At 15.3% G+C, this 22,952-nt stretch overlaps 4 protein-coding genes across 4 annotated transcripts, besides 48 other annotated features; all 4 read left to right on the top strand. All coding sequences in view use genetic code 6, as the record gives it.

Moving 5' to 3' along the window:
- Positions 1-55: 55 nt before the first annotated feature.
- Positions 56-86: a microsatellite.
- A 68-nt stretch (positions 87-154) lies between these two features.
- Positions 155-180: a microsatellite.
- A 53-nt stretch (positions 181-233) lies between these two features.
- Positions 234-1,910, top strand: IMG5_189480 (hypothetical protein; the record flags this gene model as incomplete). The annotated part of the gene is made up of 3 exons (XM_004026793.1): positions 234-441; positions 1,007-1,812; positions 1,886-1,910. The coding sequence occupies exons 1-3, from the start codon at positions 289-291 to the stop codon at positions 1,908-1,910; spliced, it is 984 nt and encodes a 327-aa protein (XP_004026842.1). The 5' UTR covers positions 234-288.
- Positions 471-503: a microsatellite.
- Positions 480-527: a microsatellite.
- Positions 480-535: a microsatellite.
- Positions 775-885: a microsatellite.
- Positions 820-910: a microsatellite.
- Positions 842-907: a microsatellite.
- Positions 845-907: a microsatellite.
- Positions 1,197-1,256: a microsatellite.
- Positions 1,283-1,383: a microsatellite.
- Positions 1,298-1,456: a microsatellite.
- Positions 1,298-1,482: a microsatellite.
- Positions 1,298-1,497: a microsatellite.
- Positions 1,463-1,513: a microsatellite.
- Positions 1,568-1,624: a microsatellite.
- Positions 1,674-1,758: a microsatellite.
- Positions 1,911-2,819: 909 nt separating the features above from the next.
- Positions 2,820-2,864: a microsatellite.
- Positions 2,848-2,926: a microsatellite.
- Positions 2,865-2,963: a microsatellite.
- A 750-nt stretch (positions 2,964-3,713) lies between these two features.
- Positions 3,714-3,783: a microsatellite.
- Positions 3,784-3,849: 66 nt separating this feature from the next.
- Positions 3,850-3,929: a microsatellite.
- Positions 3,930-4,062: 133 nt separating this feature from the next.
- Positions 4,063-4,097: a microsatellite.
- An 831-nt stretch (positions 4,098-4,928) lies between these two features.
- Positions 4,929-4,959: a microsatellite.
- Positions 4,931-4,955: a microsatellite.
- Positions 4,960-5,680: 721 nt separating the features above from the next.
- Positions 5,681-5,735: a microsatellite.
- A 1,298-nt stretch (positions 5,736-7,033) lies between these two features.
- Positions 7,034-7,078: a microsatellite.
- A 277-nt stretch (positions 7,079-7,355) lies between these two features.
- IMG5_189470 (serine protease family, putative) lies at positions 7,356-8,706 on the top strand (the record flags this gene model as incomplete). The annotated part of the gene is made up of 3 exons (XM_004026792.1): positions 7,356-7,452; positions 7,505-7,865; positions 7,914-8,706. 3 exons carry the CDS (start codon positions 7,356-7,358, stop codon positions 8,704-8,706), a joined length of 1,251 nt encoding a protein of 416 aa, XP_004026841.1.
- Positions 8,707-10,968: 2,262 nt separating this feature from the next.
- Positions 10,969-11,052: a microsatellite.
- Positions 10,977-11,070: a microsatellite.
- Positions 10,981-11,070: a microsatellite.
- Positions 11,021-11,093: a microsatellite.
- Positions 11,094-11,272: 179 nt separating this feature from the next.
- Positions 11,273-11,334: a microsatellite.
- Positions 11,288-11,334: a microsatellite.
- A 1,297-nt stretch (positions 11,335-12,631) lies between these two features.
- On the top strand, positions 12,632-22,052 carry IMG5_189450 (MORN repeat protein; the record flags this gene model as incomplete). Its single annotated transcript, XM_004026791.1, has 10 exons — positions 12,632-12,854; positions 15,299-15,371; positions 16,976-16,994; positions 17,647-17,733; positions 20,008-20,163; positions 20,221-20,578; positions 20,630-20,767; positions 20,834-21,009; positions 21,098-21,259; positions 21,849-22,052. 10 exons carry the CDS (start codon positions 12,632-12,634, stop codon positions 22,050-22,052), a joined length of 1,596 nt encoding a protein of 531 aa, XP_004026840.1.
- Positions 13,029-13,739, top strand: IMG5_189460 (hypothetical protein; the record flags this gene model as incomplete). The annotated part of the gene is made up of 2 exons (XM_004026790.1): positions 13,029-13,258; positions 13,309-13,739. Coding segments are annotated over 2 exons (661 nt in total), but the record flags the coding sequence as incomplete, so codon positions are not given.
- Positions 13,742-13,860: a microsatellite.
- Positions 13,749-13,869: a microsatellite.
- Positions 13,753-13,869: a microsatellite.
- Positions 13,761-13,832: a microsatellite.
- Positions 13,785-13,831: a microsatellite.
- Positions 15,832-15,865: a microsatellite.
- Positions 15,832-15,866: a microsatellite.
- Positions 16,771-16,813: a microsatellite.
- Positions 16,879-16,925: a microsatellite.
- Positions 16,920-16,968: a microsatellite.
- Positions 17,765-17,802: a microsatellite.
- Positions 21,277-21,325: a microsatellite.
- Positions 22,053-22,160: 108 nt separating the features above from the next.
- Positions 22,161-22,189: a microsatellite.
- A 73-nt stretch (positions 22,190-22,262) lies between these two features.
- Positions 22,263-22,305: a microsatellite.
- Positions 22,268-22,306: a microsatellite.
- Between the last annotated feature and the right edge of the window lie 646 nt (positions 22,307-22,952).

Here is a 22,952-nt window from a genome sequence, read left to right as displayed (position 1 = left end):
TATATATATATATATATATATATTTTATATAATTTTGCTTTTTCGTTTATAATAAAAAATATTTTAAAATAAAATATTTTTAAAATTTAGATATATTTTTTATAAGTAAATAAAAAATTATTGATTTTTTTTATATATATATATATTAGATAATAACATAAAAATAAACATAAAAATAAAAAAGAATAATTATATAAATAATTTATATGGAAGAAAATTAATACATAACTAATCAATAATTTCAAGTATTGATAAAAGAATATTTAGCTCCATTATAAATATAATTAAATGAATTTTAAGAAAAAAATAAATAATAGGATTATAAAATTTAAAATTTATAATAAGCTTTAGATAAAATAAACGAAAGTTTATCTAAAGAAACAATTACTAATTAACATAATAAAAATTAACAAACAACAATAAATAGACCTTAAACATCAAGTAAATAAACAAAAATAAGTATTTATTAAAAATAAAAAATATATAAATAAATATAATATATATATATATATTTATATTTATATATAAATAAATAATTTTTTATAAAAATATCTTTTTTTATATCTAAAAAAATATGTAATAATATATTCATATTAAATATCTATAAATATAAATAATATTTTTTTATTTTTTTTAATATTTAATTTTAAAAAAGAACCATTGACATAAGGTAAAAATCAAAAATTATCTAAAATAAAATATATATATTAATAATATATATAATATAATTTAATTATTTATAAATTTTATAAATATAAAAATTATATTATTAACATAATAACTATATAATAATAAAAATCATAAAAATCATCAAAAATCATAATAATAATAATCAAAATAATATTAATAATAATAATAATAATAATTAATAATAATAATTATAATTATTATTATTATTAATAATTATTATTTTAAAGAATATTATATTATTAAATATTTTTTTCTATCTTTATTTATATCTTATAATATTTATTATTAATATTCATAATATATTTAATAAATATAGGAAATTAAAAGAAATTATTAGAAGACTCCTAATTTAAGCCTTCTGCATAAAAAATTACGAAAACTTCTAATACTAATGAAAATAAGCATGATGATGAAGAAAAAAAAGCAACAAAAATTACTACAACAACAACAATAACTACTAAAGTGGTTACTTAATAAAAACCAGTATCTCATGAAAAAAAATAATTAAAAAAAGATGAATAAAACGAAGAAAAAAAGACAAAAAAAAGTAGAAAATAATGAAGAAATTAATATAGTTAAAATTAATGATAAAAAAGTAGATATTTATGAAGAAAAAAAAGAAGAAAACAAAGAAGATAACAAAGAAGAAAACAAAGAAGAAAACAAAGAAGAAAATAAAGAAGAAAACAAAGATGTAAACAATCAAGAATACTAAGAAGAAATAAAAGAATTTAAAAAAGAAGATAAATAAGAAGAAAAGAAAGAATTAATTAAAGAAGAACAAAAAGAAGATAAAAAATAAGAAAAAAAACAAGAATCAAAATAAAGACCATAAACAGCTGCTGCTAAAATAACGTCAAATACTAAAAAACCAATAGAAAAACATAATGACAAACCCGCAGATAAAAATAACGATAAACCAGCTGAAAAAAATGTAGATAAACTAACAGATAAAAAGCATATTGTTTAAAAGGATAAGCAAGTTAAAAAAGAAGAACATAAAAAAGAAGAAATTAAAAAAGAAGAACATAAAAAATAAGATCATAAAAACGAAGAAGTTAAAAAAGATCAAAAAAAAGCTATTGAAAAAAATAGCATAAATTTAGCCAAAAAAAAGAAGAAGTCAAAAAAGAAACTGATAAAATTAAATCAGAAAAAAAAGAAGTAAAAAAAGATAATCTCTTAAAAAATGAAGAAAAACCTATAGAAAATTTAGATGATTAAAAATAAAATACAAATAAAGAAAATTAGTAATAAGTTGAAGATTAAACTTCAAAAGAAAATCTTGAATATTAATTATAAAATGAAAATCAAAAAAAGATTGTTTGGATGATGAAATTATTTGATTTTTTATAATGATTTTATAATATTTTTATAAAAATAATTATTTTATTTTTTTTAAATAAAAAATATTTTTATATTAATTATATTTTAAATATTATATATTTAATTGATTCATTATCAAAAATCCTATTATAATTATTCAGAAATATATATATATATTTTAATATTATAAAAACTATTAAATACATACTATAAATATTTGATTTTATTTGTATATATTTATTCTTTTATTTTTCTATATATTTTATATATATATAATTTAAAACAAAAATAAAATAAAAATATTATACTATATAGAATTAATAATTTTTTCAAAGATATAATATAAATAATTAATTATAGATTTACTTTATTAAAAATAAAAATTTATAATAATTTTTATTTTAAAATATTATTATTAAAAAATAAATGAATAAATAGTTATAAATTAGTATTATTATATAATAATATATTATATAAAAAATTATCAAAATTATGTGTTTAAGATATAAAATTATAATTTATAATTTAATAGAATAATATATAATAATTTAATTTATTATTATAAAAATGAAATAGTAAATATATTTTATTAAAATAAAAAAGAGAATGAGAACTTAAAATATTTATTTTTTAAAAAAAAAAATTTAAAAATGTAATATATTAAAATTAAAAAGATTATAAAAATAATTAATATATTTTTTTTAAAAATAAAATAAAATAATATAAATTAAAATTTTATATTTATAATAATGTTTAAAATATATATATATATTTCTAATAGTATATCAAATGAAAAATTAATTAAAAAATATTTTAAATAAATATAAAAAAATATATATAAATAAATAATATATATATATATTTATATATATATATATATATATATATATATATATATATATATATATATCTTTAATATTATAAATTTTTATATATTTTTTTATATAAATGAAATCATTATTTTTCATTCTATATATTTTGGATGCCTTAACATACTCATTACATAATTTTTACAATATAACTATTAAATTTTGCATGCTTTTTTTTTACATGCTTATTATCCTGATTAATATAAACAGAATTTATTCATATATATTCTATTAATTTTATTAAAAAAATTGATTTTATCTATGTATTTATTTAATTCATTTAGTTTACTTTGATTTTAAATTAAGTATTCATAATTATTAAATAATTCTAATTCCTATTCTATTTAACTTTAATTTATATTATCTATTATTTGAGATAAAATAATTTTAATAGTCTAAAATTTTAAATGTAAAAATTTATATTAAATGTTTTTTTAGTTTTATATTAAACTTTATAATTCTTGATTATTTATTTTTTCAATATTTTTAGTTATATGAGAAAGGTCTGTTTTGTTATATTTATACTTAAATTAATATAAAATATTTATGTGTTAATTAAACAATTCATCAGTAGGATATAATTATTATTTATCTAAATAAATTTAATACATAACAAACTTAAGACATTAAAGCATAAATATTTTTAATTAATTCTTAAATTATAATTATTTCATAAAATCACGATTGTTATTTTCGTTTTAATGTTAGTTTTTTTGATTTAGTAATTTAATAGTTTTTCTATATCGAACAAAATTATTGTTAGGAACTATATTTTCATTTTAATTTTCTAGTAAATTCTAAGTACTTAATATATTTTATAAATGCAAAAAAATAGAATAAAAAATATATTTTTTATATTATTATAAAATATGAAAAAAAATATGTTTTTTATAAATTAAGGATTATAAAAAAAGAAAAAAAAAAGAAATTTATAAAATAATTATATATATATTGATTTTTAATAATATATATATGAAAATATAAATATATATATATATATAATATATATATATATATATATATATATATATATATATATATATAATTTATAATTTTTACTTGTATATACTTTCTTTTTATATTTATTTATTTTAATTTTTTTAATTTTACTATTAAATTTTATCTTTTATATTTATATTTTAAATTTTTTGGTTCCTTAGTTCTTTATTTTTTTCTCTTTAATCTTATTAATTTATTTAATTTTTTTAATTTTAACCTTCCTAACTTTATTTTTAGATATTTAATTAAGCTTTATTATCATTAGAAAATTATTGTATATTATTAAAAATATTTATTTAATTGTTTTCAAAAGGCCTCTAAACAATAATTTAGTATGGAAAAATTTACTAATTTTAGTACATATTTTAAGTATTTTGCATAGTATATTTATCAAAAGTTTACTATTCATTAAAAATAATTTTCGATTATGCATAATAATTATTTTATTATATTTAATTGTTTTATTTTAAAATATTTAATTATATTTCATTATATTATTAATCTATAATTTTATTATTTACACACTATAGTTTTTTTTATAAGTCTTATTAAACATTTTAGATTAAGTTTTTATTACAAGTTTTATTATTATTTTGTATCAATTTCTATTAAAGAGATTCTATCAACTTAATTTGTTTTTCTAAGCTTTTTTTAGATTCTTCTAAATAATTTTACTGTTATTGAATCTAAATATGATAGTCTTAAAAATTTTATAAATTATATTATTTATTATAAAAAAAAACATGATATATATGTATTAATATAAATATTTTTATAGAAATAAAAAAAATATTTATATTAAATTAATTTTTTAAATATTATTACATTTTTTTTATAAACAAAATAGACAAAAAGGCTAGAAATAATGAACTATTACATTTTTTATGATGAAGTTTTTAAAAATAAAATTACAAAAAATATAAAAAGTAATATTCATATTAATATATATTTCATAATTATCTTTTATACATTCAATTTTTTTTTCTAAATAATATGATTTACTTATTATTATTAATTTTTTTTTTCTGTTAAGTTTTGAAATATATATATATATATTTCATATATATATTTTTCAATAATGTAAAAATGATATTTTATTTATTAAACTTAAATGAAACTATTTTTATTTATTTTTTTTCAATTTTTTCTCTTCATATTATAAAATTATGTATAATTTTTATTTAAAAAAATATAAATTAATTCATAATTCGAAATTTATTTTATATAAATTTTTTAAAAAAATATCTTTAGTACCATTCTTGTATTATAAAATAATATTTATTTCAAAAAATTAAATATAAAACAAAAATAAATTATATAAAATTAAATTTTTTAATATAATAAAACAATTTTATTTTCATTATTATTAAAAATTTTTTAATTATAAACAAACAAATTTAATTTAATATAATATTTTTCCATACATTTAATAATTTAATTAATAATAATAAATTATATTTTTTTTAATTTTATCTTTTATCGTAAATCATAATGATATTTATTTTATTAATAAATTTTCTAATTTGCTTAAATTAATAATAGTTATTATTTAAAATTAATAGAAATAAATTTTTTCTAAATTTTTTAGAAAAGAAAATATAAATGAATAAAAATAAAAAATAACATTTTTGATTTTATTAATTTTTTTTTTTTTCTTTAGAAATAATTTATTACTATAATTTAATAAATTAAAATTTATAATCTTAATTTTTAATTAAAAAAAGTTAATAAAAGCATTTAATAAGATTATATTTTGTAACTTTACTAATCTATATTTTTCTATTATTTATAAACATTATATTATTTATATATAAATATATATATATATATATATATATATATATATATATAAACATTTTTTTATTTTAAATTTAATATATTATAGATATAAATTAAATTTCATTATAAGATTATTTTTTTTTACAAAAAAATAATTCCATATTACAATCACTCATTTAACCCATATCCCTTATAAATTAAAATGAAATGATTTTCTATCAATAATTTTTGGTAATAATAATAACTATCCTCCTTTATTTTATAAATTCCCATAAGGATTTCTACTAACTTCAGACATAAAAGCCGATCCTGCGACCAAAGATTTTTTTTAAAGATATTAATTAAATCCATAATCCTCTTTTTTATAAGATTACAGACCTGGTATATCCTTACATTATTTAATTTACTCATACAAAAACCCAAATTTTTATTTATCAGTATATTATAAATTTTAACTAAATTTATTATTTTTGTGCACTTAAACATTATAACTTTATGGTCCTGGATAAAAAGCCTCTTCCTCAGGTATAGTTTAAAAACCAGGTATAATTTTTTTTTTCTTTCTTTAAGAAATTGAAGAACGATTCAAATAATTCAGCAATTCTTAGACATTATTTTTTTTGACATGTTTTACAGTTGGTAAAGAAAAAAAACTTGAAGGGGAATTATTTTTTTAAAATTTTATTTCAATATTTTCATATTGACAAGGTGAAGGATTCTCATTTAAATTTAAATATTAATCCCTTTTATTTTTTGTCAAAAAACAACTTTTGTAATTATTTTCGTTTTTTCCTCTTATTGGTATTTTAGGGTAGTAATCACCTGGTCCTGGATTTATTATTTACTCTTTTGTATATTATTTTGTGTATTTATTTCGTCCTATTCCTATGAACATTGATAAACCTTTTCTTGATTATCTTGATTAATTTTCTTTATTTTAACCAACTTATATTTTATCAATTGTTTAATTATATTATCCTGGACCAGGACCTGTGTTTACATATTTTTATGAAAACATGCTTCTTTTAGAATTTGTAAATGTATTTTTCTCTTTTTTTATACATTTATCAGATTGTATTTCTTAATATTGTCCTGGACCTGGAATTTCATTTTGGTTTGTTTTTAATCTTTATTCAGATGTCCCGAATGCAGCATTTATTATATTTTTATATACTATCGTTTCAAGTTTTGAAGGAATAGATCCTACTTTGGTTTTAGATAAGGCATCTAAAAGTAAACCTTTATATATTTTGCCTTCAAAGGCTTTTCCTTTTTATCTATAGGATTAATGGCTTTCTGTGGATTTACTTTATAAATTTAACATCTATTATTTAATTATAATAAATAAGTGTATATAAAGTATATATATATATTTTATTTATTTTTATTATTTTATGTAATTTTATTATTTATTTTTTAATATTATACTTTAAAGTTTTTTGTTTTAAGTATTTTATTTTGGAAATAAAAAATTAATATGAGTTATTTTTTTTTAATCCAAAAATTAAATTCAAAAATCTGTCTAATTTTTTAATTTATAAAATAAAAATAATTTATTGACTTTTAATCTATTTAATATATTAAAAAATTAAAAAAAATATATAAAACCAAAAAATTATATATTTATTATAAAATTTATTATTATTAAATAAGTTGAATAAATTATATATAATTTATAACTATAAAATAAAAATGTTTGATTTTTTTATAAATATAAAAAAAAAATACGATCAAATATGGAAAAATATAATATAACCTTCACGTTAATAATACAGTTTATAGGATTTAGGTGAATATATACATAATAAAAATATTTATAAACCTATAAATATATATAAAAGGACCTAATACATAAATAATTAATGGACATATAATATAACGAAAAGACTTAATAATAAAAAATTAAAAAAATTAAAATTTATAATGCACTATATATCAAAGTTTATAAAATACTTTAATAAAATTCCAACCTTGTATTATATATTTACATGGAAATTAAGGTTCTAGAGTAGAATCTACAGCAATAATAAATCATGTAATGCCTCAATTTACATTAGTAAGTTTTGATTTTTCAGGATCTGGAAAAAGCGAAGGATAATATGTAACTATGGGATTTAATGAAAGTAAAGATTTAGAATGTGTAATTAGTTAAATAAAGCTTTTAATAAAAAATATAGGTTAAATAATAATATGGGGAAGAAGGTATTAATCTATTATATTAAAAAATAAATATTTAAAAAAATAAAAAAGTATGGGTGCTGTTACTGCTATTTTATGTGAAACATAAGTAGATTGTTTAATATTAGATAGTGGTTTTAGTGATTTAAAATAATTAATATAAGAAATAGCACTAAGAAAAATGAAAATTAACAAAATTATATTCGACGGAATTTTTATGTTAATATAAAATAAAATAAAAGAAGTTTTAAATGGAGTAGATATTTTTGATATAAAAATTTGTTTAAAAGTAGAAAAAATTAAATGTCCTGTATTATTTGCATATTCTAAGAATGATGAATTCATATTAAATTATCATACTAAAAATATGTTTAATTTTTGTAAATCTTTAAATAAAAAATGTATTGAATTTGAAGGAGGACATAATAGTTTTAGGCCTTTTTAATTTTATTAATAAGTAATTTCATTTTTAAATAGGTTTATTTAAAATAAGTAAATATTTTTATTAAAAAATAATTAATTTTTATTATTTGGTTATTTTAGTTCAAAAAATAACGTATCTAATAAAAATCTTGAAAATCAAAATTTTTGTTTTAAAAGATAAAAAATTTTCTCTTAAACTACTCTTTAGGATTATTCTGATAATAAAAAACTAAACAGTCAAATTTCAACTGATTAAAAGAGTTCTTATCTTAACTAAAATAAAATATATTTAAGTAATAATTTAAAAGACAATCAAAATACTTTAAATAAAAAGTCATATTTTTAAAAACGTATAAATTTATATATTTAATTATAATATAATTTTAAAAGAAATAAGAACCTTTTTGTAAAAAAGTTAAAATTTTAATTAAAATTCTTTTGATTTTTCAAACTTTTAACAAAACTAACGTTCAAACTATAAATAAAAAAAAATTTTTGTTGATATGAAAAATTTAAGTCAAGTTATTTAAAAAAAGAATGAATAAAAATTTTTATAAATGTAATAGTATAGTTTTAGTAATAGTAAATCTAAAACCTAGATTAGTTAAAAATATAATCAGTTTATAATGTAATAAAATAAACATAATTAATTTTTAAATATATTATTAGAAATAGTCAAACATATTTTAATTAATGTTAAACTAAATAAAAACCAACTAACTAGTTTGAAGTTAATAAATAAAATATAAGAGGATAAGGTTTTTTTATGAATAAAATAACATGAAAATCTAATTAAAAAATAAAATATAAAATGCTGTAGAAAATTAATAATAAATATATATTAATAAATATAAAATTCTAATTATATAAAAAAAAACAATTTAAATATATTAAATAATTTATTTTATTGAAAATAATCAAAAAAGAGACTATAAATTATAATAGTTTAATCAATATTACCCAAAAACCAATGATTCAGATAATTATTTACCTAAAATAATAACAAGTTATCCTATTAAATATTTGAAATAATTAATAAAGCTTTATTTAATTCTATTAATTTCCACATACTTTCCTCCAATATACAATTAAATTTTCTTTTAGACAAACTATTCAATATCTTCATTTGAAAAATCCATATCTTCAATAACCATATCTTTATATTTATTACTTTAAGCATTAAAAATATCATTATCAGTCATTTTATCAAGTTTATACCATCTATAAGTAATACAAGATAATATCTCAAAAGGTCTAAAATTAGTTTTATATTATAACTTATTATTTCCATGAATATAATATCCAATATAATAATATTCAAACTTTGGGAAATAAATATGTTATTATTTTACATGTTCAATATCATTTAAATTCCCAATAACTCCTAAACTATATTTTTTATAATCTGGATCATAGAAATAATAAACACTTGAAAGGCAATTCGGCAAAATATCCACGACACTAACCGCAATCAATTATTCATCTATATAATACTTAAAATGATAACATCCATATTTAATTTTTTTGCCATATAAGCCCTCATCATCTTCATATTTCAAGGCTTATAAACATAGAAAATTCTTATAGCTTTCTTTCGAAGTTTTATTATTATCATGTATAATTCTATTGTATTTTTTATATAATTAATAACTATCCTCATTAAATTAAGCCTTTAAAATTCTCATATCAAAATTTCTTTTTATTAAAGGCATAAAAGTTTATTTTTATTTATTTATTTTATAATGTTTATTTGAATTATTTTTTAACATTAAATATTATTTTAATTTCTATTAAAATAAATCACATTTGTAAAAGATATTTATTTCTCCAAAATGACTCAATTTTAAATCTAATATTTTCTCTTCACTTTCTTAAATTGCCTAATTTAAAATACAGTCCAAAAAAAGGTAAGATTTTTCGAAAAAATCATATTTTTTCTTAAAATATTACTATAATATTTCACAATTTTCCCTATATAAAATACTCATAAAATTCGTAGAATGTGTCCCATATTTTACAAAGTTCTTATTATTATATACTTTGCATTTATTTAGAATCCTATTGTCTAAAATAAGACTCGGATTTTCTTAAATTTCAAGATTTTGGAAAAATTCAATTATTTTATCTTAAATTTTCTAAATAAAAATTTTCAATGTGACCATTACTCTTTCCTTAATTTCAATATTTAATTAATCATCAATTAACTGAATTTAATTTCTATCATATTTAAATATTTTTTCATCACTTTTTTATTCACTTTCACTTATTTCATTCTCATCTACTTTAGAAGGTTTTTCCAACATTTTTTAAAATTTTCTATAAACTTTTTTTTATGAATTATTGTATGTATGTTAAGTAACATTTATCCTTATAGTATATGTTTAACAGCAACATGTATTAAAATCAGGCTTATAATAATATGTGCCACATCTTCTCCAACCTCTATCTAGCAATAATTGATAATCTTTCAATTACATTTATGCACAGTCAAATCCACTTGTTTTCCATTGTGTTTTATGACAATATCCACATCTACTTTAGGTATATGTATGTATTTGATTTATGTTTATTAAACTTCGGCAGCTTATTGGTAGGCGATCTTAAGGAATTCGTAAATTACTACAAAGAATGGTACTATTCATTTATTTTTTATATATTTAAGTTTTATTTTGGCTATTATTATTTTTTTTTGAAATGATAAGTAATATATAATATATATATATATATATATATATACAATTATATATATATATATAATAATATATTTTATATATATTTTTATATATATTTTCTTATAATATATTTTAAATTATTATTTTTAATAATTTTTGTTTATTAAACTTTTATTTAACTCAAAATTAATTTTAATTATATAATATATTTAATACTAATTTTTAAACAGATAAATTTTATTATGAACTATTAGAAATTTTAAATTTACTAAAAAAATAGAATTATTTATCACATTATATTTATAAATATTTTTCTTCTTATAATATATTTATAGAATAAATATAAAAAACATTTAAAATTTAAAAATATAATTATAAAATAAAATTATAATTTAAAAGAAGAAAAAAAATAAAAATGCAAAATATATAATTTATTATGATAAATAAATAAAATAATTTTTAAGAAGAAAATACAATTAATACAACATAAATAAATTAAAAAACTAATAATACAAAAAACAAGTAAAAAAAGTATATAATTAAAAATCATTATTAACTAAACATATAACAATAGTTTTATTATAAAATAAAAACTAGAAACCCCTGATTTCAAAAAGCCATAATTTAAAATATTACAGGATATAAACGATAACTTTGAAATAAAAAATGAATAAAAGAATTCATCAAATAAAAAATCTTCATCAAGCAATAGTAGTTCAATCGAAGATTCTTAAATAATAAATTAAAAGATAAAAAGGATAATAGATACATAAATTAAAAATAAAAATACAAATAATTAGAATAATAGCCTTAAAAATACATTATGTATTTCAAAAGATTCAAAAAATCGACACAGAAGTATTTTCGTAAAAGATTAGCAATAATTTTTTTTCGGATTACCTTAAAAACTAGTTACATAAGTACAAGTTTCTTCATCATAAAAAATTTCTAAAAATATTTTACCTTTACATTTAAAAAAGCTACTTTCATGTGTATATACGATTCTTTTTATTACAAAAATAAAGAGTTTTTTATTTTTTCCAACTAAAAACTAATTATTATTAATAAATGATTTTTCAAATAAAATTTAAAAAAAGCAATTCTATATGGAATAATTAAATTTAAATTTTTTACGTTAATTAATCTAAAAAGTTCCTGTTTTTTCCCCTAACTCACCTAAGCTTTTAGCTTTTGATATTCTTCATTTTATAAATACAATTTTTTTAATTACTTATTTACCAATAGAAGCAGTTGCAAATTCATAATTTTTATAAATTTATGGAACAAAATGGTTTTTTTTTATTTTTAAATATATATATTTTTTTTTTATTTTATTTTTATATATATAAAAATAAAAGGTTATTTTTTAGTAAATTATCCATATTAGTCTTTATATTATAAATAATTATTAGTTTTAATATAGGATATTTTGATAAAGGACTATGTGTTATGGACAAATCTAAAATAATTAAAAAATATATTGATAATAACTTAATATATGATATTTTGAGTTTGATTCCTCTTTTTTTAAGTGATAGAGGATATACAGGAATAGTTTAAACTTTAAATTTTCTTATTTTGTTAAAACTTAAAAGCGTTTCGAGATTTTTCGTTAAATATTCTTAAATTTAAAATAAATTTTATATTTTTATTAAAATTCTTAGAGTTTCCTTTACTGTCCTTTTTGTTGGGCATATGTTCGCCTGTGGATTTATTGGAATAGATATTCATTTAGACGTAGAAAATACATGGACTAAAAAATATGATCCAGCTCTTTAGATTAAAGGTTGGTTTACTAAATATGTATATGCCTTTTATTGGGCTGTTACTACTATGACTACTGTTGGTTTGGGAGATATTAATCCTGCGAATATTTATGAAATTGTCATTTATACTGTTTTTATGTTGATTTCTTGTGGTATATTTGCATATTCGTTTAATACAATTGGGATTATAGTATAAGAATTAAATAAAAAAGAAAAATAATTTACAACAGAAATGACAATTGTAAATAGGTTTTTTTTCGTTTATTTAATTTTAAAAAAGATTTAATTTTTTTTTTAAAAAAAAAAAAAAATAAACAAAAAAAAAGATATTTAATATCTAAAAATATTAGTGAATAATTAGCTTTAGAAATAAGAAAATATTTAGAATACAAATTTGAAGTGGATAATAATTTAACTTTATAATAAGAAAAAGAAATTTATAATAAATTGTCAAATGAAATTAAAGATAAAATCAAATTAAGTATAAATTTATAAATATTAAATAAATCTAGAATTTTCAAGGATAATTTTTCAGAAAAGTTTATTAGAAATCTAAGTTATTATTAAAAATTTATTATCATATATATAATATTAACAAAAAAAAAGGTTTATAATTTAATTAGATAGATTTTGTAAACGAAGAATATATATATAAAGAAGGTGATAAAAATGATAAATTATATTTTATATAAAATGGTACTATTTCAATTGAAAAAAACAATATTTAAATTTAAGAATTATAAAAGTCATAATCTTTCGGAGAACTAGAATTTTTTGGAAATTAAGATAAAATTTTTAACGCAAAATCAATAGGACAAACATAAATTTTAGAAATATCAAAAACAAACTTTATTAATATAATTAAAAACTATCCAGAAGATTACCAAAAATATTGCTTAATAAAAGATAAAATTCAGTTTTAATAAAATATAGATATGTTTAAGAGTAAATGTGGTAGTTGTGAAAAAAATGGACATATATCTTTATATTGTAAGCAAGTACACTATTAACCTAATAAAGAATATGTTATATTAAAAGTATAAATTTATAAATATATTATATTAATATAAAATAATATATATATATATATAAATAAATAATATAAATATACAATTAATAAATATATATATTTATATACTTATTTATATATATATATATTATAATATAAAAATTAAAGACTAATTTTAGTACAGAAATTGTTTAAAGAACTAAGTTTTAAAGACATGAATAATCATTAATTTATACTTTAAGTGAAAATAAATATATAAAAGAAAGCATTTCTTAATTTTAAATTGATAGAAGATAATTTATTGATTAATTTTTTTAAAATGAATTAGTTGATAATCATTCCGATTATTCTTTTGAATAAAATATATAAAATTATTAATAATAATAATAACAAATAGAATAGAAAATTGTTTTTTAAATTAATTCTAAAGAATAATCAAATTCAAATATTTCTCCATTTAGGATTAAAAAATAATCTTCCTTTTTAAAACTTATAGATATTTAATAAACGCTTAAAAATAAATATAATAAAAGTCTTTCTAAAATCGAAGAATAAAAACATTTTCCTTTTTATATTTTAGATTTTTTTGATAAATAGAAAAATTTTTAAATATATTTTCCACACAATAATTACTAATTTGTTTTTCAAGAATATAATGATAATCCTAATTACAAATACTATAATTTTAATAAATAAAATAAATAATATTCTTTGTTTAATAGAAAGAAATTTAAAAAAAATTGACTATTATCTTTTATATTAAAATTTAAACATTTCCTTTTGTTTATTATATAATTATCTTTTATAATTTCAAAAAATAAAAATATTTAATTATATCTTAATTTTATTTTTATAAAAAATATAAAAATATATTAAAAAAAATGGAAAATAAAACCAATAATTAAATTTAAACCCATACTGTCCGAGAATTTATATTACCTTAAAAACCCTCTGAACCGAAAAAACAGGAAAATTCTGCCTAAGAATAGATCTTAAAATATAAAAAAGAAGAATTAAAGCAAAAATTATTAGAGCAATATAATTAATAGTAATATACAGGAATAGAATCAAGATTTTAAAAATATATAGAAGTAGCATATAATGATATAAATAATTTTTTCACAAATATATTTGGTCAAAAATACATATCAAAGAATGACTTTTCATTCAGATAAAAATAATAAGCATTAAGGTACATGTATTAAAAGAACAAAACTGAAATGGACAAAGATATATAAGGAAGAAAAAAATTTGCATTAGAATAAGGTGAAGAAGAATTGAAATGTTAAAAAATAAGTTTAGACCCGAAATCGTATTTAAAATGTTAAAGCTTAAGCTAATAAATAATCTATAATAGAAATTTATAAAGAGATAATAGAATTGTTTTTGTTAATTTAGTTGGTGAATATTAAAATAAAATTAGAAAAAATGGATTTGCCTTTGGATCTTTATTTGGAAGTATTTTATGTTGTACTGTTTTAAAAAAATAATCTTTAATAAGAAAATTTTTCGCTTTTGTCATTAGTGTTCATTTTGCAGGTTTTATTATAATTTAATTATTACTTTTTATTTATTTTACAAAAAAAGGATAAATTGTCTCTGTTAGAAATATTGATACTGTCTTTGATTCTTTGTATCCAATTTTTAAAAATGATATAGAGTAATATTTAAAATAAGAATAATAAGAACTTACTACTTAAGAAGGCATTAAAATTGATCCTTTATAGGTTAATCTCGAATAATAAATCAAAAATATAAGGGATTAATAAAAAAGGGAAAATAAAAAATGAAATGCATTTATTTATTTTCTTTTTATTTATGTAAATTTAATAAATTAATGTGGCCTTTTTTTATTTTAACTACTAATAAAAATACTTTCTATATTTTATTTTTTATGTAAATTAAATATACTTTATAAAATTAATAGATTATCTTTACTTAATAATAACTTTAAGTTAATAATTTAAATTATATAAATTAATATTTATTTTTTATTAAAGAATCTTTTTTACTTTTGCTTGTCAAATATATAATTATATTGATTATAAATATTAACTAAAAATTATATAATTATAATTTATATTTAAATTATAAATATTATGTAAACTTTCATTCTAATAATATTATATTTATATATATTATTTATATATATATAAACATTAAAAAAATAATAAATAATAATTAAAAAAATTAAACTTGTTTTAACTTAATAGTCTAATATTTATCCAATTATTTGTCTAAAAAAAAACTAAAATTTTATATTTAACAAAGCGCTGAATATAAAGGAAAAGTTTCAGAAAAAGATTACGCCATAAAATTGTGTTTTTGAATAATCAAATCAAAATAATTATATTATTGGGAATGATGATTCTTTAATATATTTTACTTTTACATTTAAAAAGACTAAATTATATATTAGTAAGTCATTTTTAGTGTTATTATAGCAACTTTATTAAAATTTAATTCTTTCCTGGTTAAAGGATAATTGTATTAGAAAAAAAGGCAATTTTTTATATCTGGATGCCTACTTTTTAGAAACTTAGACTTTTTTTAAATTCTCAAAAGCATAATTATAAAATTTATATTGGATTATTTTTTTAAAGTTTATGTGCTATCATATTCTATTTATTTTCTGTTTATAATTTTCTTATTTATATTTTATTTTTTTAGAAGGAAATTTTTAGAGACTATACTTCTATTAGTGTATAAACATTTTTTAAATTCGGTTTCTATAACTTATGAGTTCATTTTTATTTTTAAAGATTTTTATATGATTTAAATAGTTAATAATTTTTTAGAATATTAAATAGATAAAATAGTATTTAAAAATTAACATTTTATAATTATTTATTAAGAAAAATCTAATTATCGTATTAGATTTCTAAAGATAAAATTTCTAATAAGAATAAATATTTCTTATGCAATAATTTTAATATTTCTAAGGCAACCAGAATGGTTTATATAGAATTAAATAAACTATTAGTAAAAAGATAAATATAAAAAATAAAATATTAAAACATTTATAAATTATTACTTTTAAGAATGATTTATTTTAATTAAAAAAAATAAAAAAACATAATCAAAAAAATAAAACTAGATAATTTTTTTTATAAAAAATATATATATTAGTGAAATTTTATTAGTAAAATAAAAAATTATTTTTTTTATTTAAAAAAAAAAAATTTCTTCAATAAAATAAAAATTATTTTAAATATTTTAAAAAGATTAATAATTTATAAAAAGTATAAATAATTTTATTTTTAGATAATTATATTTCGAAAATGTATTTTATTTATATATGTTTATTAATAAAATAATACATTTTATAATATTTAATAATTAAAAATAAATATTCTATTTAATTATATATTTAATAAAAAAAAATATATTTATTAAATACTAAAAACTATTTTATTTTAAAATCATAAAAAATAACAAATAAATACAATAAAATATACATATTTATATTTATAATAAAACATCAATTCTTTCTATGTTAAATATATGAAAGATAAACATTCCAAAATAAGCCAATAATATTAGCAAATAAAACTCTATATTATAAAGGAACATATTGGAAATTAATAATTTAAGCTAAAGGCCAAATATACCAATTTGCAATCATAGTTTCGCCTAATTTATTTTTAATAGCTTAAAAACCCCTATCAAGAGAATAATATTCTAAGTAGTTAATACATATAAAGAACATAATATTAAAATTAAATGCAAAAACAGTTTAATCAATAGACATTTCTATTATTGATTATTGAATTTTCGAAAGATTTTAATATCTTTTAAATATATATTATTCACAAAATATGGGCAGCTTTTAATACCATACATGTAATACAGGAGCTGCGAAAAATGCTCCAAAAATAATTAAATTTAGTGTTCTTTAATATTCGTGCTTCTATTTTTTTTCTATTGCTTTTTAGGCTATTAAATCTCCTAGTCCAAATAGTGTTCCTGAAGTTATTAATTTTGTTGGTAATGGATATTTGCTTAAATAATAGCAATATTTTGTTAAAAAATACATTTTTTAAATATATTAATTATTATTTAAATTATATTTTTAAATTTTATATTATTTATTCACTTTTCTAAAAAATTAAGTTATTTGTATTTTTTATAGATACTTTTATATATTTTTTTTTTAATTATTTTATTAATTTTATATTTTTAGGCTTTTGTTTTATTTTATAAAAAAATATAATTCTAGTATTTTTTTGTTTTTATTATTAAATAATTTGATTAAATATCTTTAATCTTATAAATATCTATATATAAATTTTATTTATTATTTTAGAGTTTGAATTTTAATATACATTCGTATTTTTCTTAAAAAATACGCTATTATATTATTAAAGGATATAATTTAAAAATAGCTGTCTGTCTAATTTTAATTCTATAAGATATTTTAAACATTTAAATTATAATGAATATATAATTTATTTTAATATATATAAATAAAAAATATTAAATATTTAAGTTTTTATTTAACCTTTGTTAAATTTATTTAGTATTTTTTTAACAAAAAAAATATTATATATGTAAAGAATAGTGTAAAAATCTATTTTATTATAAGTTTATTGGTTTTTAATATTATATAAAAATATTTATTGAATTTATCATATTTTTAATTTTTATTAATAACAAATTTAATATGTATTTTCTTTTCACACTATATTCAAAAATTTTATTTTTTGTAAAATATTTATTAAATATAATTTAATAAATATTTTAAAAAATTTATAATAATAAAAAAATGATTTAATCAAATAGTTAATAAGCAAAAGAAAGAACTATTGTATTATTTAAAAATCCAATTTTTTTATCTTTCTTTTCTTTTTTTCAAATAAAATAAAATAGAAAAAAAACTTTATTGTAGATTGTATAAGATAAGATTCTTAATTGTAAAATTATTAAATGCTTAGAGATTAAAATTTGGAGTATTTTTTCAAAAATAAATAGAGATAAAAATTATTATAATAAGTTGGATTAATAAAACTTCAAAGACAAGACGATGAAAATTTATAATAAAAAATACAGTAGCTTAGAAATACAAAAAAATATAAAATTTTATCATAATAATAAAAACTTAAATTAGATATTTAAGTATTTTTTTATAAAAGTAATAAAAAACGAATAAATATTATAATTAAAGGTTATAAAAGAAAAATATTTAGATAGGCCGAAATATATCAATCAAACATAAAAAAACATTTTATTAAATTCTTAAAACATCAGCAAAATAATGTAAAATAAAATCTATTTTATAATAATTACTTGAATTTATATTAATAAATTAAAAAATTAATAATTTTTAAAGTGAAAAAAATCAATTCAAAAGCAACATATATGTTAATTCATAATATATGAATAATAGTAAATAAAAAAGTTAATTATCAAGTTAAAAAAATACGATAATTTTTTAAAAAAATTCAAATAACGATGAAGCTTTAATTGAAAAAGATCAAACAAATAAAAATGAATAGAAAAAGTATATATAAAAAAATAAATATTAAATAAAGTCTGAAAGCTTAAAAAATAGAATATTTCCGAATATAAAGAAGGAATATTAAATTTAACATTAAGAAAAATAATTTCATGATTAAAACTAAGAAAAATAAATAATTTCTAAATAAGAATTACAAGAGTTTTTTAATTTTAAAATGAAGTAAATTTCAGAAGATATTAATTTTAGTAATAAAAAAATGACGAAATTATAATAATAATAAGAAAGATAAATAAATTTAAATAAAAAGTTATCAACTTAATAAGAAGAATAAAATTAATATTACAAATGAAAAACAATAGTAAAATTAAATTAATATAAATCAAGATCAAATAAATGAAATTGATAAACTATAAAAAGATATTAACTATAAATAATAAAATAATTAACTTTATAATAATTATTTATAGGATAATTAATAAATGTGAAAAATAATAAATAATTACATTTAATTTTGTTTATAAATACATATAAATAATATAATATATAAACGTACAATAAATTAATTTAAAATAATAAATTTTTCTAAAAAAAAAAAAAGAATCTACTAAAAAAAACAAAAAATATTAATATAAGTTTCAAATAAGAAAAATAAAAAAATTAAAATAAAAAGAGAATAAAAATATGCAAAAAACAATAAAATAAACTCGTGATGTATTGTTTATTTTATAAAATATATAAAAAAGCAGATATAAAATATAAATTTTAACAGAAAAATTGCAAATATAATTTAATTATTAAAATTAAATATTTTTTTATTAATTATAAAAATAAAAAAAAGAATTATGTTGGTGATAAAGATTTATGGACAAAACAAAGAAACGGAGTTGGAATATTTACCTATTAAAATAATTACTTTCAATATGAAGGATAATGGTAAAATGGAGTTAAATAAGGAGAAGGTGTTTTAAGAATGAAAGATGGAACATATTATGAAGTATTTTTTTTTTTAAAAAAAAAAAAAAAGGGAAAAATAAAACAAACAAAAAATAAGGGATAATTTGATAAAGGAGAAATTAATGGAAGAGGAAAAATGTAATATTCAAATGGAAATTATTATGAAGGAGAATTTAAGTTTGGAGAAAAAGATGGATATGGAGAGTTTTTTGCAAAAACAGGTGAAATTTATAAAGGTGAATGGTAAAATAATATAAGACATGGAAAGGGTATAATAATAAAATATAGATATGTTATAATTTTTTTACTTTAAAAAGGTTACTTAATTATGGGTGATGGAGAAACTATTGATGGATATTTTTTTAATCATAATCCACATGGGAAATGTGAAATTACATATTCTAATGGAAATAAATATAAAGGAGAAATGAAAAATGGGAAAAAAGATGGATAAGGTATTATTCTGTTTATAAATAAATATTTTTCTTATATTAAAAATTTATAAGGTATTTTTGAAAATAATGAAGAATAATATATCTATGAAGGAGAATTTAAGGAAAATAAAAAAAATGGAAAAGGGAAATTTATTTTTTTGAAATCAAATTTTATTTATGAAGGAATTTTCGCAGAAGATGTTCCTTAGCGTATTTTTTATTTTATAAAAAAATTACTTTATTGTATAATATATATATATTAAAATAAAAAAAAAGTTGTTAGTAATATATTTATTATTGAAGAATCGAAATTAAAAACTGAACAAGAAATCAATAATGAAGTTATAGAAAATAATAGAAATGATAAAAAAAAAGACGATAAAAATAAAAATCCTGAGGATAGTTTACCTTGTATTGAATATGAAATTTGTGGAAAACCAATCACTATAAATGTTTTTTTATTTTTTAAATAAAATAAAAATAAAAATAAATTATATATGGTATAAATTTATTTTAACTTTTTTATATAATAAAAAAAAGATTTTTACTGCTTATTAAGGTCCTGATATCCTTGATCCTTAATAACCTAAATAGGAATAAATTGAAGAAATGATAAAATAATGGCAGAAAGATAATAAAAAAATTAAAAATCCACCACCTATGCCTGATTTTAATTAACCAAAAATGATGTAACCACCTCCAGTAATTAATTTTAAAATAAACAAAAAAAATCTAATAAAAACATGAAAAAATAAATAAAAAAAAAAATATAAAGGAAGCAGTAAATTGTGAATCAGGAAGAAAAATTAAAATAGAACTAAGTTATTTCTAAAAATAAATAAAAAAAAAACTTTATCTAAAAATAAAATAAAAAATAGTACAATAATAAATTCCCGAAAAAGGAAAAGAACAAGAAGAACCGAAAATACTTAAATTTAGATTCGATTATAGACAATTAATATAAAATAGAAGATAAGAAATAGAAAAAATTAAACTAGAAAGAGAATAAGAAGCCCTTCGTGAAAAAGAACTTTTAGAAGTAAAAAATAAATTCTTAAAAATAATTTAAAATTATAAAATAAAAAAGTAACAAAACCAAGAAGATATTAAAAAAAACGCTAAAAAAGCTCCTCCAAAAAAAGAAGCTAAAAAAATATTTAATAAGGCTAATAGGAAGATGAATTAAAAGTTAACTTATTTAATCCTTCGGAAACTGATAAAGAAAAAGTCCTTATTTTATTAATAATTAAAATAAAAAAAAAAACACACACAAATATTTATTAAAAAAAAGGCTTTAATTATATAAAATATTAATGGAGTTGCTACAATTGAAAATTTGGAATTTCCAGAAGATTTTCCTCCTGGAAAATATTAAATAGTAGTGCTTGATTATTCTAAAAAGAATAAATTTGGAGATGTATTAGAAGCGAGACATTATATAAATATAAATGGAATAGGAGGGGTAGGGATTGATAATAAAAAAAAGAAAAAATGAGCACTTTCTTTATTATTTATTTTATTAAAAAAATAATTATAAATTTACATATTAATAATAAATTCTAAAAAATTGAAATAAAAAATATTTTTTAAAAAAAAAATAGATAATAATTTATAAAAATAATATTATAAAAAAAAAAAAAAAAAAAAACTAATTTATGGATAAAAGTTGTATAATATTAGACTAAGAAGACTAAGAAATTTAAATACTTGAAAAAAAATAAAAAAAACTTAAAAAAAATTAAGAAAAATAGCCTAGCCAGTAAAAATTTGCTGAAATATCAAAAATAATAAACATAGATAAATTTCTAATAAAACCATTAGAATAAAATATAGATATAGTATTTTGTTTTTCTGACATAATAAATTCATAAAGATTAGAAGAAGATAACATATTATTAACAATATAAAGCATAATAACTACCATAGCACTAAAAATATACCCTTTATAATCAAAAGTATCAATAAATTTCGGAATAGTAATGTACGGAGAGCATAATTCAAATGAAAACTATGTTTGTAATATTTGCAATTTGACAAGTACACCTGAAGCGATTTTATTTTTGAAAAGATAATAATTAAATATGGCAAATAATATGAAAAATAAAGCTTTTTTAGACGGTTTGTATGCCTCTAGTAAATTTATTACTTGGAGATAAAATTCTAAGAAATATATATTTCACATTGAAAATTAATTTTTTTAAAAAAAAGAAGATTTTTAATGCAGAATAAACCTAAAAAATATTTGTGAAGATATTAATTTTTTAAATATTCATTATAAATTAATTATGTTTAATGAAAGTTTCAAGTACTTTAGTAATTAATTAAAAAAGCATATTAAAAGATATACTGATATTATTGAAAATAAAAGCTTTTATATATAATTTATATTAAGTGA

The sequence above is a fragment of the Ichthyophthirius multifiliis genome (assembly GCF_000220395.1).
Source record: "Ichthyophthirius multifiliis unplaced genomic scaffold scaff_1120509251363, whole genome shotgun sequence".
In the NCBI taxonomy this organism is placed as follows: Eukaryota; Ciliophora; class Oligohymenophorea; order Hymenostomatida; genus Ichthyophthirius; species Ichthyophthirius multifiliis.
Note: the sequence above shows the minus strand (reverse complement) of the source record. Positions and strands in the feature narration are given on the sequence as shown.